Genomic DNA, 19,698 nt, shown 5'->3' on the forward strand with positions numbered 1-19,698 from the left:
AAGACGAGTGTAATACAATTGTTGTAAATACGTAACGTTAATTTTGTTTCTTGTTTAGTTGCTGCTGCTTGGTAAATATATTTTTATTATTATTTTGATTTAAATTGTTCTTATTTGTAGAGTATTAGGCCTCCAGGGAAAACTAAAACACGCCAGGAACACTACCTCACAGGTGGTGTAAATAATTTTGTTGATGTGCTTACAAATTGCACTTACTTTTAAGCATAAGCATAAATATTCTTGTAATGTTATGGTTAGAAGTGTCAGCCACAAGGCAAGTATTGGTTTGAATAACTTGAGAACGGCGAATCTTAGGGAAAAAATTACAGTTAACTTTTTTACGTATTTAGTGCATTAGAATATAAATACGTTACAATAACTTCTAAAAAATGCAGTGGCGTAGGTTTTTTTGTAAAAAGTGGGAGATCCCTGTCCAGTTGTACACCACTGGTTGAACCTTTAAAGCTCATATTTTAGGGAATGTAAGGCCTACTATCATACATTATATGTACCAAATTTTATTTAGATCGGTTAATAGATTCCGGAGATATAAACAAAAAATCAATTTTTTTTAACAACTTCAACCCTGTATCTCTAAAACGGGACTGTTCCAGACCAATGTTTATAAGGCAAACACATATTATTATAAAGAGATCTATCTACCCTCGAAGTTTCCTGCATAAAATTCGGACCACCCTGTATAATATAATATTAATATATGGTATCGGTGGTATATTTTTCTAAATAAAATAGTACGCTACTGTTTTGCGGTAACATATTTTTGGATTCATCTTTCAATTTTCTACAAACTACTCTCCTGTTTTTCGAAAAAAGAATGATTTTCGAGTAAACCTTAATAAAACGAACTGAGAACACACTGATATTCGAATATAATGCTTTTTCAAATTACATGGTGGGCTGCAATAGCAATTTTGACATTCTGAGCAGGTAGAAGAAAGAATAAATAATGCTTTTCATCAGATTCAAGCAACAAAAAATATCAAACAAATTAAATTATTTTTTTTACTAAAAAACTGTTATTAATTTCTTTATTCGATTAAATAACTGAATGATTAGTGTGTCATATTATTTAAGTAAAAGTGTTTTCAGTTCGTTTTTTAAGTTTTATACGAAAATCAGCCTATTTTTGAAAAACATAAAGGAGTAGTAATTTGTAGAAAATTGAAAGACGAATCCGAAAATATAATTATGTATTTTACCGTAAAGCAGTGGCGTACTATTTTATTTAATTAAATATACCACCGATACACTGTATCTCCGCCACTGGAGCATCTAAATTTTAAGAAAAAGCCTCAGAGTTTGGATAATGTTTACATAAATACATGCGTCCAATTTCAAATTATTTGACTTACTAGTTTTTAAATTATTTAAAAAAATTTAAAATATTTTTTTAAGTTTTAGTTTCACATTAAAATCCTTTTAACGAAACGTCCTTGACAAAAATTTTATAGAAAATACTCCCCTCCCCTTAAAATTCACCAAAGAATACATGGTTTAATTTTTTGGTCACTGTTTGTGAATCACTCTGTATATTATTTATTATACTTTCCAAACTGACAGTTATTCAAAAGAAATTTATAACGAGCGTTCAAATAAAAACGTGGTCGAAGTTGGCTCTGACACATTGGACGTAGGGAGTAGCTTATAGCGACCAACTTAACCTCATTTCTCAACGAGCTGTATAGCAGCTGTCAGTTTCAATAACGTTAATGACTATATAACTTTATTTTAAAGAATAATCGTGATAACAATAACAAACAATTAAAGGAGCTGCGGAAAGTGTCCCCCTCCTTGTTATAACAATAAATTAAAGCAGCTGCTGAAAGTGTCCCCCTCCTTGTTCCAAGCACTTTTCACACCTGTTCCTCAAAGAATTAAAGACATTTTCTAAGATGCTCGGGGTATTGTTAATTTCACGAATCTTGTCTATAAGTCGAGCCTGCAGATGGTTTAAATCAGGAATAGGCAGTTCAAAAATAGTGTTTTTAAGGTAAGGCCACAAAAAGAAATCACACGGCGTAATATCACATGACCTCGGTGGAAATTCATGTTCAGCATTGAGACTTATTAGTCGATTTTGGAAAACTTCCCTCAACATATTCATCGTCTCGCCTGCCGTATGTGCCCTTGCGCCATCTTGTTGAAAGTAAAAGTTTGTAATTTCGTTTTCTTCCAGCTGGTTAACAAAAGGAGCGATAATTTCTTCTCTATACCTTTGCGCAGTAAGAGTACCATTAAAAAAAATAGGTCCATAAATCCTCCTTCGATTGAGAGCACACCAAACTCCAATTTTTTGAGCGTGTAGAGGGCCCTCGACAAAAAAGTTATCTGGTTTTTCAGAAGACCACATTCTCATATTCTGTGAGTTTACGTAACCACTTAAATGAAACCAGGCTTCATCAGAAAAAAAGGTGATATTATGAAGTTCACCGTAGTTGTTTAAAAACCATTCACAAAATACAGCCCGTCGCGGAAAATCAACTTCATGAAGTTCTTGCTGACAAGTTAAACGATAGGAGAACAAACGCAAATCTTTTTTTAACACTGTGTGGCAGGTACCGACTGATACTCCCACCATTTGTGATAAAACACGTACAGAAGTTCTTGGCGCATTTTCCATTATTTGTTGGACATTTTCTTTTAATTCTTCAGTCCGCTTTTTAGGTCGGCCGCTTCCTTCTTTTCTTGTTACACTGCCCGTTTCACGAAAAACATTAACACAACGCTGAACTGCACTTTGAAAAATTTTGTACTCAACAACGCCGGGAAATTGATTTTGAAATTCTATGAAACATTCCTCAATAGAATACTTCCATATTCCATCAATCTTGCGTCCATTTCTAAAGTAGGACTCTATGATAAACACTTTTTGTTCTTGAGAAAACACCATTTTAAACGCTTTTTAAAACGAAAATATTCAAATTGATAGCGGCGATATAGCGCTTTGACAGATGACGTTTAAGTTCATTTGCTATACGCTACGCCCTACGTCCAAATTTTCAGAACCAACTTGACCACGTTTTTATTTGAACGCTCGTTACATTGTACCTGAATAGGCCGCCGTGATATGCAATAATATCAAGCCCCCTAAGCTACCAGTAGCGGAGATATGTGTTATAGCTTCAATTAAAAAAAAATAGTATGCCTCTATACCAGGTAAAAATAATTCACATTTTTCCATAAAACTTTTAAAACTGAAATTTCTCTTGAAATTTTTTCAGATCTGTCAAAGTTTTTTATTTCTCATTAAATTTACCGGCTTAAATCTTCACTGCATTTATAATATTTGGTCGGGTATATTCATTTTCTTTGAATTAATTAAAAAAAAAGAATTAAAGTGCTTGCTCTAGGACTAATCCCTTGACCACCGCGCGCGATGTCCACTAATCACGTGAATTTACCTAGAAAAAAATGCGGAAGTTTTGATATTTGGTGATTATATATATTTTGAACTGTTTTTTTTCGATGTTTTATTTTGACACCTCGTATCTTTGCCGCTGTTGCCGCTATTCAAAGAAAAAAGTGACCTGAAACCAATTTTTGTATACAGCGTGTCCCACTAGTGCGGGAAAGTCCAATATCTATGTTAAAATGAGGATTATATGGATTTTCTTTTTACTGTGTTGCCACATTTCTCAAAATGTACAAATTAAAAATATATTCAACTATACAGGGTGTTCCACTTTTCCTGGACAGACACCAACTTTGGTTTTTTAAATGGAAACACACATTTTTTATATTTTTTTCGGATTCTACATCAAAAATAAAGGGTACTTTGTGTAGAATAGTTCTATTCAAATATTCACAGTTTTTGAGATATCTCGCTTGAAAGGTTTTTCTAGTCGATATTGGTTGCTTACATTTTCTGATACTGACAGGTTATACTAATAGCTACTAAGCCCATTTTTTTATCAGATGTTTAGTAAGGATGACTCTTCCGAATCATGCTCCAAAAACTGGCCTGCGTTATACAGGGTGACCAAAATATCATGTCAAAATTGCCAATTGAAAAATTGAAAAATCTCGATTTTTTTAAATGCAACGCCCTGTATATTTTCATACCATGAGATGCAGAATTAAATTCTCTACAACTTTGCTATACCTGCTCCTATACCAAAATTCATTAGTTTTTCATGAAATCTCATTTCTATGAAAAAATGCGAAGTTTACAAATAGCTTATATGTAAAATAACGTAGTAGGCTCCTGTCAAAGGATAATCTGGATAATTTTCGATTCACATAAGGTTTAATAGAAAGAAAGGCTTAATAGAAGAAGAGAAGCCCATGGTAACTGTTTATTGGCAAGTCGTATTTACCAAGCTAATAATCCAGATATACAAAAATATCCTCGTACAAAGTGTTTTGTCATTTCGAGTACTTTCTGGATATAAATTTTCAAAATTTGCAATCACGGGCGACCCATTTAAAATGTCAGTCAAAGATATTCAAGACCGCGTGAAAACTTTTTTCCTCTTCCATTTTTGTCTAAAACGAATAGTTGCTAAGTTGTCGACTAGAAATCCAGGAAAAAAATGATTTATTTGCTATTTTTTTATACTTTTTTGAAATAACAATTGAGTTTTTTTTATTTGCATAGAAAATTATCATTTCTGATGTTATTTAGAAGCCGTTAAAGCAAAAATCTCCGATCATATGCGTTTTACCCAACCCGAAACAGGTACCGCCTGGACTATAACTAAAGCTAGAGAATACTTTCTTCTCAGACTTTACAGCTATAATAAAAACGAATGTATCACCAGGTACAACAATGGATCGGTAACGAAAAACCTGCAGATCAATGGGGATGGAAGAAAAACAAAAATAGCCCTGTCCCTCTGACTACACGCCAAGCCCTTGCTCCAGAAGTTCTTCTTAAACTAATTTCTTGTAAATGCAAGCAAGGATATCGGGGAGCATGTGGATGAAGGAAAGCAGGGCTCAACTGTTCTATAATTTGCTCAAACTATGAAGTAGATGTGATAACACGCCTCAAACGTTGGAAGATAATGATGACGATGAAGACACTGATACGATCTTAGAACTATCTGTATAATGAAATCGATACAAAAAGTAGAGAAGAAGTACTGCGCCAGAAGAATTGACCCCACACGACTCTTGAGACTTCGTTGCCTTCAACTATCAAAAACATCGATAAAGCTGGTCCCCCAGGGGTATCAAAGCGAAAGAAGTTATTGTAATTTTCGTTTATCAATTAATGTGTCGATTTGGCCTACTGGGGAAACCACAGAAAAAAACGCGCCACACCTCATGGTGATGTGGAAATGGGTATTACTTTTCAATGCACGTTAAACGGTGACCTTTATTAGTCTCCTATCCAAAACGGGTCGATTTTGTGGAAAAAATGGTTAGAACCTATTTTGTAGAAAATTTCCTAGTTTTTAATTTGTTACATAACTATTTTTGCTGTAAAATCCAAATTAAATGAAAATACCGAACTAAATATTAATAAATGCAAGTAGCAAATTAGGTAAATTTAATGACAAATAAAAAAAATTGAATTTGCCGTGAAACTGTGACAGATATGAAAAATTTTCAAAAGACCTTTTTTGCATCAACACTACTAGTACTTTATTTTAATTAATTGACACTATAACTCATACATAGGAGACTTAAAATTGCATGTTACGGTGGCTTATCCGGGCACAATGCGTACCAAATTTCTTTTAAATAGCTACGTCAGTTCGAAAAATATAATAAAAAATATATATATTTTTTGTAACTTTAACACCCGGTATCTCGGAAACGAATCATTCTTGAGGAAATGTTCATATGAAAAATACCATTTGTTTTTAAAAGTTCTATGACGTAATCTCGTGCGCGACATTAAATCTGACTCATCCTGTATACGCACATTTCTAATTTTAAAAAGTTTCTTCAGATTTTTGAAAAAATATTAAGCAATTAAAGTTTTGAAGATGGGGGGAACTTGTGTGATTTTGTATTAATAAACGAATACTAGATAAAAAATGATGCGCAATAAACACACCTAAAGGCAGATTAATTAATTTTATCAGCCCGTTCTGTGGTTTATCGCTTTTATGACTTTTATATTTATTACTTTAGCAGTTTAGAAAACATGGAATATGGATATATTAAATGATTCATTAACGACAATTACGGCTTAATGCTCAACGCCAAATTATTATTACTTGATTGCTCATAATGGGTCTTAATAAGAACTTGGTTTGCGTTTGCACAGTTCCTGTAAGTGGTTTGAAAAAAATTTGATACTTTTTACGTGAGAAAATCCATTCTATCTAAAAAAACATTTATTTATTATTCATTAGTGTGGAGAGTTAAATACACATTGTTCAATTCAATTCTAATATTGATATTAATTCCACCATTTGGAAGGTAAACGATGATGTGGAATCTAGATCTTCGTATAGTCTTACAACTGAGTAAATTGGCAAGATTATTAGGTACTTTTTAAGAATAATAGAAAATTTAAAATCGATTTTTATTACCATGCTAATTTGGTTGTTAGATGTTATGCACACATGTACATATCAGAATTAATACTATCCAAGGACATATATCAAGCTTCGTCGCCTAACACAAATTAGAACAGAGTGGATCGATATCACATGCCTAAAGAAAGTTACAATATTTTGTAAATAAAGCCTTAAATAATGTTTGCAAAAGTAAAAAGTGTTTAAAAAGAAAACGTGTATCATGTGTATATTTTCTTTTTGCGATGTTTTTACTATACAGGGTGTCTCATAATTAGCTGCCAACCCTGAACAGGCCGATTCTATGATCAAAACTAAGTAAAAAAGTTCATATGAACATGGGTCCGGAAATGCTTCCTAAGGGCACAGGGACCCATTGAAGAGGGAGGAATGGAAATCATTTTTTTGCAATATCTCTCAATCGCGTTGTGATAAATGAATGAAATTTGGTATACACAGCTAAATTTTATTCATTTATCACAACGCGATTGAGAGATATTGCAAAAAAATGATTTCCATTCCTCCCTCTTCAATGGGTCCCTGTGCCCTTAGGAAGCATTTCCGGACCCATGTTCATATGAACTTTTTTNGAGCGTGTCATTCTACATACACAGATCATGAAAAATTATGGTGTTACATAACAAAAATTTCAAGAAAATAATGTTTGAAGATTTTAAAATTTAATTTTCACAATACTGAAAATGATAATGATTATGTAAAAATCGATTAATTTAAATGTTCAAATTGTGCACCGTTGGCTGCCTGACAGTAGCCAAGACGATTAATACATTCTTTTTGGACATTATGAATAACTTCAGGAGGTATACGATGTATCTCGTGACGAATTCTTGCTTTTAAATCTTCTAATTTAACCAGTCTAGTAACGTATACTTTGCTTTCTAAGTATCCCCACAAGAAATAATCTAGGGTGTCAAATCAGGCGACCTGGCTGGCCACTCAATCGGCCCCCTTCTCCCTATCCTACGATTCGGCAACAGCTCATCTAAATAAGCACGGACAGGTGTTGCATAATGGGAAGGTGCACCTCGATTTTTACATAATTATCATTTTCAGTATTGTGAAAATTAAATTTTAAAATCTTCAAACATCACTTTCTTGAAATTTTTGTTATGTAACACCATAATTTTTCATGATCTGTGTATGTAGAATGACACGCTCTTTCAAATGGCATCGTCAAAATTGGAGGTTGCTATTTAAAAAAATTGTCGATGACGTCATATCTGGAACAACGATGACGTCACAAATATGGATCGTATGTCAAAAAGTGCCTTTTTTAAAAACAAAATCGACGTGCCAGGGAATTTTTTCGAAAACTTCTCAATTTAAAAAATAATGAATTTATTCGTTACTTTTCGAAAGCACTGTATAGTACGAATAAAAGTGTGAATATGTATGACCTCATTTGGCTGATGGGGAGTTGCCGTGCGTGTATAGAGAACTTTGTTAGTTCAGTAGTCATGTTTAGATTAATTTGTGGCATAATATAGCATAGTGTTTTAAGTACCTAAATATAATGCTATAAATAAATATAGAGGTAAGTAAGTAATATGACTTTCTGTAAGTTATATAAATCTCTCGGTATATCTTTATTTAAAGTTATTGAATAGTATGAGAAACATCAGTAACCATACTGAACTTTATATGCAGACATCCAGATTGCAGCTTACTATTTAAGACCTATTTTACTTATCATTTCACTTACACTTTATTTTGTTTTCAGTTTAATGTTCCCAGAAAATACATGAAGAATGTTTTTCCTTATACTCATTATTCTAAATTAGAAGTGAATTTTATGGAAAAAAATGTCTCATTTGTTTAGATACCTTCTATTACGTTTATTATGTTTAATTAATTAGTTAATTGATTACAGAGATTGCTTTGTACAGGGTGTCCCAAAAGTGACGCCCGTCCTTCTGGGATTTGGAAAGAGTGGAAAATTTTACGTTTGTTTTTCCTTGTTGAGTTATTAAAAAAATATATATCTATTCAAAAAACTAAAAAAGTGAAAATCCAATTTTTTTGTCTCAAAACTGAGGTCTGTGCTTACAGGGACTAAGACAAATTTATAACCATTAGTAAGTAAGTATAATTTGCGATTGTCGGTTGTACCTGTGTATAAGGAATTATTTTAACTTAAAAATGATAGAGAAAAACATTTTAATAATAAAACTATTTTATAAAAAGAAGAGGAAAACTTACAAATTAAAAATATAAAGTGCTTAAATAATAGAAATTGTTTTTCAAGGCAAAGATTTTCACGATTCAACATTGTAGCATCTCTGGGTCTATTAACGTGACAGCAGCGCCCATAAGGGCTACTACATTTTTTTTTAAATAACTCCAAAAGAAAAAATCTAGGCGATTCAGGTCTGGTGATCTTGGAGGCCATGCTATGGGACCACCTTTTGTAATCCATCTGCCTGGGCATATGTGACGGAGCTCTATCATATTAAAACCAATAATTTAGTTAACTACTAACGGAAAGTTTCAAGCGACAATAAACTTCGAACAACTTTTTCGTTACTAAAAAGATGTGTTCGTGGAAATGGAGGTATTTTTGAGCATTTACTCAAATGAAATCATTAAAATGATGACTAATGTTATTAGTTATTTTTAGTTCGTTTTTTAAGTTTTACTCGAATATCAGGCATTTTTCGAAAGAGAGTAGTAAGTTGTAGAAAATTAAAAGATCGAAAATATCATGATTGTTACCGTAAAGCAGTGGCGTACTATCTTATTTAGAAAAATATGCCAGCGATAATTTCAAATTATTTCACTTCCTAGTTTATAAATTATTATTATCTTTTTAAGGAAGGTCCTAGATAAAAACTTTATACGAGAGACTCGCATTAAAATTCACCAAAGAATAGAGGGTTTCATTTTTGGTCACCGTTTGTGAATCACCCTGTATATCGATAATGTAAATTTACATTTTGGTGAATCACACAAAATGTGTAAAATTACACGCTTAATGTAACCGTACTTGTATGAGGTAATTTTACATTACCCACTCTGGCGTCAAAATAACCAATGATGCAGTGTGTAATCGTACGAAATTTTTTTATCAAAAGATATATTGATATATGATAAAAGTGAACAAAATTTCAAAATTGTTCAAAAGGAACAATATTTTTTATTTAATTATAATTTTGTATTTGGAAAAAGAAACGTCTAAATGAAAAATATTATAAAGAATATCCTATGTTGTTCAGTCAAGGATTCTGTAGTTAAGGCTTTCAATTACTTTTTTGTAACACCCTGTATACAGAATGACTGGAAAATAGCTTCAAATTTTGAAGTATTTCCTCTGCTACTATTATATATCTACAGGTGGCTCTAAGCTTCATCAGTATATATTTTTTTTGAGAATAGGTAATTATTGTAACAGTTATATCCAACTAAATTTAGAATTTACCTATCTTTCGGAAATACCCATTTTTTACTCGATTATTAATTTTGCAAATATTCTTTGTCTTTAGCCCATTAGAGTGGTGGTTACATAAAGATTAACTATAATATTTTGCATTAATATACGGTTTATATTTAATAACCAGTTTAACAATAGATCGCTAAATAAACATCCGCATTAATCGGAATTCTTATGGTAACAATCACCGATCGCTAGATGGTGAGGGATCGGTAGTTAAAAATTAGAATTAATACGCTGAGGTCATTATGAATTTTTAAGCGTGTGTTACTATTGTTATACATATTACATAATTCGAAACACAAACATTAGTCACCGGGATTTCCAAAGGATCAGTTCGCAATTTTTATCCCAACAGGATCACGTAGGTATTTGTATTCGAAATTTGCAACAATGAATATTTATCTTTAGGTACAGCATGATTGATTACACTGATTGTGAGCAAAAATAAAATGTCATGTATTTAACAATATGCGTAATTATTTATTTCTCCTGAAGTGACGTGTCGCGTTTGACTTTCAATCATTTTAATTCGTTTTGAGAACAACAACCGAAAAAAAATTCAAAGTGGATGCCAAACGTACAGTGTGATTCACTATATTTTGACCGTCCCATTAACATTTTGCAGTAATCAAAAAGACCTTCAAAATGAACACTTATAAAAATTTATTAGAGCAAAATTGAAGGAGTTATCGTCAAAAACAGATGGGTTGCTCGTATTTTTTAAGGAAAAATGAGCAGTAAACGCTGTACCATTTCCATCAGAATTAAAATTAATCGTAGACCATTTACAATTAATTTTGCTTCAGTGTTTTTCATACGATCCTGAAGTTAGGCCGGTTTAGAATGCGTATTTTTTTAATAATGTACAGTAAAAGTTGGAAACGTATTTTTCATTATTCAAAAAAATTGCCTTATTTATATAATAACTCTGAAACTATGAAAGATACGTAAAAAATTATAGACAACAAAATGTAGCTTTTTTTCAACAAATGTTTTGCTTTTTTTATTCCTATAGCATAAAAAATATAGGAGCTATCACCGCTTGAAGTATCCATTTTAGTGAAAAAACGACCTGTCTCGAGCCCTTCGATCTTATCCCTTTAAAAAACAAAGGACTTAAAGGGTTTTATATACAAACGATTATACAGCTCTTGAAATTATCTTTAAAATGCTTTTTTTGTAGGATACTATAGCTTCAAAATTAACCGAGTTATGGTAAAAAAACCAATGACATTTTTTGGAGCAAAATGTTAGGATTCAAGTGCGCATCTGCATGTATAAAAGTTTATATGCAGCGTAGTATTTTTTTTTTATGATAAATAAATCGATTATAATAAAAATATTTTACATTAATATTGGTAAAAGGGTAGTTTATAAGAGTTGAAAATGGCAAAATCTTCTTTCATAAACAATATAAGGGAATTTTTATTTTAAATTATTGCACAAATATAGCATTCCAAGATTCCAAACGTAATTATTTATAATTTTTTTAGCACAGGGGTGATTTACAAGGGTTGAAAAGTGTTATGAGATACAAATTCTTTCATAAGCAATGAGGGAATTTTTATTTTAAATAATTGCACCCTTAAAGCATTCCAAGCTATTAAAAAGTATTTTTTTTATCATTTTTGTCAATACAGGGGTGGTTTTTAGGGGTTGAAAGGGAAAAATTCTTTTGTTAGCTATAAGGTAACTTTTATTTTAAATAATTGCACGATTTAATCATTCCAAATATTTAAATAGTAATTTTTTATCATTATTTTTTGCATAGGTGTAGTTTTTAAGGATTAAATAAATGGTCGAAAAGATCAAATATATCATAAAACATGTTCGAGAACATGGAACATTATTTAATCTTTGTGCTCGAACAAGATTTTTATCAATAAAATGCTTAAATCTTAATTTTTTCAATTTTTTTTTACTGAGGGGTAGTTTTTACCCCTAAGAAACAAAAACCGTCAATCGGACTTATGTTACTTTTGAACTTGAGCCTAAGATGAGCCTTATTCTAAATTTTCATGCAAATCCATGCAGTTTCAAATAATTCGGAGGTTACAGCTGATTTTCAGCTTCAATGACTTTACTAATATTGGTATTTTAACGTATTCTCACTAATTAAGGCTATTTAAAAATACATAACTTTGATATGGTACGCATTTCCTGGACACGCTGTATATTTCAAAATATTTTTAAAATGTAGCCGTAATCAACCTACACGTACCCACCTAAACAAGTTTCTATAACATTTGCCGTTTAGTCCGTAGCGACCCTGTATAATTTTCTGTGTTAATGACTATAACGAGAAGGAAGTTGCCTGATGAAACAATCTCAAGCAAAATGTGGAAACGAAAAGATCTCTGTAGCACCTAGTTTTTACGTGATCAAGCTTTATCAAAGGTGAAAGCAAGAATATAGAATGTTTCTCTGAAAGGTGCATTATTTGAGAATGTAAACATTTGTTTGAATTAGCCGAATATCTTAATAAAGAGTAAAAAACAATATTTTTCCTTCTTCATAGCAAGAAAGACAAATCTTAAAAGAACTTAATTCTCCCAATGTATTTTATTTTGCTGGTTTTGATTTTTTACTGTTTACAACTACTTCAGCATGTTTGTCTAGAGAGTTAAAAATTAATAAATAGTAATTATCGCCATTTGCCATTTTATCTATTCGAAATATAGATATATCAATTAAAGTTGATCACATTTATCTTTTTTAAACAAAATATATTGTCAATTTTAATAACCGGATACCTGTAACCGTAAATTCGTTATGATAAAGATCTGATTAAATGAGGATAATTCGTGGCAAAATATTATATTATAATAAGATTACATTTTGTTGAATATTAACTCCACCATTTAACAGGAACTAAATTTGTTGTAGAATAAAAGTGTATCTAAGACAAAAAAAATTTAATGTGCACTTACCTCTACACTATTTCCCACAGACAGTTCTATGTTAAGTTGTATCTTGTTGGTTTCAGGACATTCAATTTGAACACTTCCGTATAACAAAGCATTCTCGTCATAGCGGTACTGAAAAATGTTGGAGCAAGGGCTTTCCAAAAAGTGCGAAATGGTTGCGGGGAATACACATTTTGTTAAACAAAAAATTAATATCATTTTAAATAATTTTACACTAGAATTTCCATCAAACATTTTCGAGCAATTTTTTAAATAAATAAATAAATACATATACTAAAAGTCTATCTACACTAGTAAATATCACTATGAAACATATTTTTTAAATTAATATGTTGACGAATATTTTTATTTTTACGCGCTTGTTGTGTTCTTTACATCCTCTCATAATTCCTCTTCATGAACCTGAAACAAAATTCATATTCATTCATATTCGAATGTTATAATTTATAACGATTTAAAATTAAAATGAAAAAATTTCGCTCAAACTTTCAAGGTCCAATAGTTTTAAGTAGTTCCCCAATTCCTTGAAGTATAATTGAGTCGCTTTTAATTAATTATGATCCCTACATTTTTAAGAAATACATGAAAGTACAAGCAAAGGAAATACATTATTTGAATATACCTAAATAATAATATTACTCCTAATATATGTTTGATATAGCAGATCTCCTTTTTAACTCCGATTTTTAAGAATTTATTTAAGCTGAGATGTTATACAATGAATGTGGATTATACTATAAAGACATACCGACTATTTCCGTTGTCAAACCAAATAATTTTGTTTAGTGGTCTGGGTCACACTACACAATGAATTCAACTGTTTACAGAAGCGTAAAAACATTCGTAATTCCATGGTATATTCAAAATTATCATTTCTAAGAAATTCATTGGTGTGATAATTTCGATTCTTAGATCAAAGTGCAAATTTTATTGTAGTTAATTTGTAGTAAGCTAATATATAAGCACTATTAACTTGATTATGTAATATTCAAGTAGATTTTGAATTCTAATAGATTCAGTGGAAATACAAGTATCAGAACAAGTCTAGCTTGGTAAACGAAATTTGTCGTTTTTTTTCTACGTTCCTTAAGTTTTGCACATCCAAATTACAGCGCCTTCATAAATGATTACAAGCCATGTGACCATTAATTTTGTTTCCTTCACGTTGGCTATTAAATTTCGGTAAAATTAGAAATTATTAAAATATTAAGATTAAGATTAGATCAAAACACAATATTCTGTTTTACCGGCCGGTGATTGGTGTAACTTTTCACGAGATTTTATTCAACCAATTAACGATCGCATTATCTCGAGCGTAAACGTAACGGTTTGTCATTGTTCATTGTAAACGAATCATATATATTGATGACGCTAAGATTTAGGAATTTTTAGTATACAGTAGCAGCAGTGCAATGTTGGATACTTATTCTTATACAATGCTAATTTATTGTCTCATTTTTGCTCCTTCTACATTGTGTTTTGGACCAAAAAAATTCTTTTGAAATCAAATTTTAGTTTTTTTTTCTCCAAAATATATAATGCATTGAAATTTGTATTGGTAAGATTTTGAGTAAGCTAAATGCTTTAGTGCTGCGTTTTTGATCATCTGCTAAAGGTCAATTCATATTTTAAATATTTACTCAAAATTTGAAAAACGCTTTGGGTGATCTGAAATTTTTCTAATTACACTAGTGACAATATTTTTTAATAAAAAAAATGGTACGCCACTGAGTTTTCCCGTTTGGATATTTTTTAGAAATCCGCCATCAATTCTGAATGAAATTGGTCTCTTCAATTTTTTTCATAGGATGCACCGTTTTTGAGGGAAAAAATAAATCATATTTTATTGTAGGTTTTGTTAATCTTTTATTTAACGGTGCAAGCGACTTTCTCAAAAATCAACTCAGCTCTTATGGAGAGAGGGGTTTCTCTTACCAGATATCAAATATGCTCACACATCAGTGTGGGGAGACGTCTCCGTGAGGGAAATTCTGTCCGCAGGGAGGTCTTTTATCACCACTGCTGTGGAACTTAGTTCTAGACAGTCTCCTATGCCACCTCAACTCGGAAATCGGCATCTACACCATCGCCTATGCAGATGACCTCACTATGCTGATTAGAGGAAAATTCGAAGGGATTCTTTGCCAAATAAAGCAAACAGCCCTAAGAACTATTGAAAAGTAGTGTGAGGACCATGCTCTGTCAGTGAACCTCAGGAAGACGGAAATGGTCCTCTTCACGAGGAAGAGAAAATTGGGGCCAACAAAGGCACCAACTCTCCTAAACACTACTCTAAGCTTTACATCTGAAGTGAAGTACCTAGGGGTTACACTCGATGCAAAGTTAACATGGAATCTTCACTCTGAAATAACATTTAAAAAGGCGTACATATCGTATGAGTAGTGCCCCAGAACTGTTGGCAAAACCTGGGGAATGAAACCAAAGTGGTTATGTGGATATACATTGCCAGAGTGAGACCAATGTCTGGTGGCCGAAATCCCAGCAGACGACAGCTAAACAGAAGCTCAGCCAAGTACAAAGGATTGCCTTCGGAGCATAACTGGAGCTATGCGAACAACACCCACCAAAGCAAAAAAGGTAATCCTGTGTCTGTCACCTCTGGATATTTATCTAAGAGAAGTGACTTTGACAACTATGCTTCGCCTCAAGAACATTGGTTTCAAACCGGATGTAGGATGCGGAGATGTTAGGAGTCGCCCATGGAATGGGGTCGTCAGAAAGATGCCCCTTCTGCAGGCAGACACTGACAGTATTTCTCCCCGGTTTGCGTTCGACAAACCCTACACCGTACTCACTAAGAGCCAGGAGGAGGCCGCCCGTGGAGATTAATCAACTTCTTCACAGACGGATAAAAAAAGGAGGGTGCAGGATGTGGAATATACTCTAGATCCTTGCATGTTCAATATCAGTGGGCAATGGACAGGCATGCTACCGTTGTACAAACGTAATTAGCAGGCATAATCATAACCGTTAAAGAAATCGCCCGCAGGCATACTACGGGTAAAACCATCAGAATCTACACAAATAGTAGACAAGCACTACTGACCTTGAGTAATCATAAGATATTGACTAGGACAGTATGGGAATGCCACCAAGCACTGGTCGTGGCTTCGGCCTTCAACAGCATATCTGTATGTTGGGTAAAGGGACACGAGCGGTGCAATGGAATAAAGAAGCTGACAAGCTAGTCAGGAGTGCATTGGGCCTCAATATTTTTGGACCTGGTCCCTCCAGTATGCTTCCGCTGTCAGTACTTGCTGAAATTATTAAGGAAAACACCTATAAAGAATTTATGAAACGGTGGGATGAAACAAATAGCTGTCATTTCGCTAAGGAGCTCTTAGAATATCCTAGCAAAGATACAGCCAAAAAATACCTGGCCATGTCTAGGTCAAATCTTCGCCTGGTGACAGGTATTCAAACTGGACATTGCGGACTAAGGAAACACCTTTACAATATGAGGAAGTGTGAAACACCTCTTTGTAGAAGTTGCGAACAGGAAGATGAGACAGTACATGTGCTATGCGAATGCACTCGGCAGTCGATAAGATAATCCGTGTTGGGAGAACGCTGGCCTTCAATGGCCTATATTAGAGATATCCCCCTGAGCAACGTCACCACCTTTTTCTCTATGATAGGTTGGTTAACGGCTCAGGTGGATTGATCTCCTAATGGGAGGAGGTACAAGGGGCCCAATGGAACCTAAGTGCTGTAGCTTTAAAAGCTACCCTCCCCACAATTCCAGATTCCAGAAAGGTGCAAGTAAAAATATTCGGATTGCACCAAAAAATGCACATTTATCCCCCCAAAGCATTTTTCAAATTTCGAGAAAATATCTAAAACTTTTAAATAATTAATAGAAATAAATAAAAAGTTAAAATTTAAACACTGTGTCTCGGAAACCAAACATAATTCGACCTACGTTTATATGAACTTTTTTTCACACAATAACTTCGGCAACTACCCCCCAAAATATTTCGCACTTATTTACAAACACCCTGTATACTATACATTTATGTTAAAATCACAGAAAACGTACTGTTTCTGAGAAAAACGCAATTGACTGTTCCAAAATTAACTGTTTTCTATTCATTAATACGCTGGAAATTCGAGAATGGATGGATTATATTTTAAAAATCCTTGGATGAAATAAACTAATTTAGATCAAGTTACCTTATAACAATTTCATTACCTTCAAACGTTTTTTTAATACATTTTAACTAATAGTAACAACTTTTTATGGAAGTAGAATTGCACCTTCAAATATGGCCACTTTCATTTCCATACACCCTGTATATTATGGAGTAGAAGCAGATTAGTTTTGGGATAGCAAATTGCGTTTTAATCAAAAACCGTTGCGATTTGAGCGATATCAACATGAACACCATTTTATGTAAAATAAAATCTTACATTATGACATACAGCGTATACCGTAATTAAATTCTAAAAACTCAAAAAAGATGTCATAAAATAATGTCACTGTGTAAGATCCTAGTTAGCGACATATAGCAGATTATTGACAAAAAATTATATGTATTAATGTATCTCAAAGATCAGAAAGTTTTGAGACTATCATAAGTTGTTCTGTAGGACCCTGAATTTATTTAAAAAAATCGTAATAACGTCTCTCAAAAAACAGAAAATAATAGGCTCATAGCTGTTTTGTAAGTGCACTTCCGGCTATAACGGAAGTCGACACCAACTTCGTTATTTTAAATGAAACAACCTATATATTATTGCATTTTCGTATTCTACGTGAAATTTGAGGGTCATTTTATTAAATATTCCCTATATCTAGGAGTTATAGGTTTTGAGATATTAATTTTTAAAGAAAAACTTTGACAGATGCAAGGGTCCGCGGAGATGCTAGAAACACTTTTAAGGATATCAAGTAGATTTTTGGTACCTGTAAATGGCATAGGTAACACTACATTATGGTATACTAACAAATTAAAACATTTAATACTAGGTGTTTCATTTTTGCCGTTACATTGATAACTTCAAACAGCGATAACTTTGTTAACTTAGATGGAACACCCTATATATTTTTACTCTGTCGTAGGCAGATTGAAATTTCCTTCCAAGTCATATATATCATCATTGTTAGGGCTGCTGTTAGTACTTTCAGAGATATTTACTATTTTTTGGACAATTTTTCTCGTTATCAGACCTGTTGTCAAATTGGCCATGACCAAAAACACTTGGAAACAATTGAAATAATATGACATTTATTAAGTTAGTTGTCAAATTATTATTGTGTCTGAATAGTTTTTGCCGAAAATTTAAATAAAAATGTCTGGGGATCGTTTAAATTATACTAATGAGGATTATTTTAATTTGTTCGTTATTTATGGAAAATGTGACAAAGTAATTTCAAGAACATCTAGAGAACCTGCTGCTTTTTTCTAGCAGCAAAAACTATTACAGACATACCAATAATTTGGCAACTAACTTGACAAATGTCTAGTTATTTTAATTTTTTTGGAGTGTTTCTGATCATGGCCAATTTGACAATAGGTCTGATACGAGAAAAAGTGTACAAAAATGGAAAATTGCAAATATCTCTAAAAGTAGTAGCGGCAACCCCGACAATAATTATATGGCTTGAAAGGAAATTTCAATTTGCATGCGACGGAGAAAAAAATATAGGGTGTTCCATTTAAGTTAACCAAGTTATAGCTGTTTGAAGTTATCAAAATGTAACATCAAAAATAAAACACCTAGTATTAAATGTTTTAATTTGTTGGTATACTGTAACTTAGTGTTACCTATGCCATTTACAGGTACCAAATATCCACTTGATATCACGCTCCTGAAAAGAGTTACTAGCATCTACGCGGACTCTTGCACCTGTCAAATTTTTTCTTTAAAAATTAATAAATCTCAAAATCTATAACTACAAGGTATAGGGAATATTTAATTAAGTGACCATCAAATTTCACGTATAATCCGAGAATGTGATAATATATAGGGTGTCCCATTTCAAATAATGAAGTTGGTGTCGACTTTCGGTATAACCGAAAATGCTAAGAGTTCTAGATATTTTATTTGTGTTCGTCCCAGGGACATTGCCATGTTGAAAAGTTTTCTCCTTAGTATAGGTATGAGTCAGGACACAATTTGAGTTTTGTTGCAATGATTATTTCGTTATTATTTTTCTGTTTTAACATCAATAACTTCCATCATCAATTAGTGTTTATATTTTTTATATTTTTCTTTATTTTCATTTAAAATATCTTATATAGATCAAAGTTTTGCTTTCAGCACGTGTGATTCCAATTTCCCTCATATGGTATAGATAGACGATTGAACGATCGAGAATGCAGAGACGTGTGTAGATTTGCTGTTAAAAGTAAGCAGATGTCGTATCATATGGATGGTGCATGTCAATATATATTCGAAACCACTTGCCAAATATACATCAAATCTACACGGCACAACCGACAAGTGAATGTTATTCGACATGTAATGAAATATATCAAATATAACAAACTTAAAAGAAATTAAAGAAAGTTCCACGTATATTGCTCCTACATTTGTAAATAAAGATAAGTGTACACAATCAGTTGACATACGGATAATTGGTAAGTATACATCATATCATGTGAAGGACGTTTGAGTATATTTGAGAAGATACTTGTCATTGTCATGTACGTGGGTGGATATGATACTTCGTGATATGGATTTTGGCCAAATAATCTATAAACATTAGACTCATTCAACGAATGTTTGGCAAGTAAGCGAATCATGAGGACTCTGCTTTACCGTTATCATATTCACAAGGATTTAATGTTTCTTTTCGCAT

The 19,698-nt window shown here is 32.4% G+C and overlaps 1 protein-coding gene across 2 annotated transcripts in view; it reads right to left on the bottom strand.

Moving 5' to 3' along the window:
- LOC108917163 (serine protease gd-like) overlaps positions 1 to 19,698 on the bottom strand; it is an 89,590-nt gene that overhangs the window by 60,962 nt on the left and 8,930 nt on the right. Inside the window, exons 1-2 of one of the 2 annotated variants that reach the window (XM_018723643.2) lie at positions 13,621 to 13,709; positions 12,876 to 13,274 (exon numbers count right to left, since the gene is read on the bottom strand). In XM_018723643.2, the coding sequence (XP_018579159.1) occupies positions 12,876 to 13,142 (267 nt within the window). In that variant the 5' untranslated portion in view covers positions 13,143 to 13,274; positions 13,621 to 13,709. Of the gene's footprint in view, positions 1 to 12,875; positions 13,275 to 13,620; positions 13,710 to 19,698 lie in introns of those variants that run through there. The other variant, XM_018723642.2, reaches the window with a different exon arrangement.

Source organism: Anoplophora glabripennis, unplaced genomic scaffold, assembly GCF_000390285.2.
Source record: "Anoplophora glabripennis isolate ALB-LARVAE unplaced genomic scaffold, Agla_2.0 scaffold79, whole genome shotgun sequence".
NCBI lineage: Eukaryota > Metazoa > Arthropoda > Insecta > Coleoptera > Cerambycidae > Anoplophora > Anoplophora glabripennis.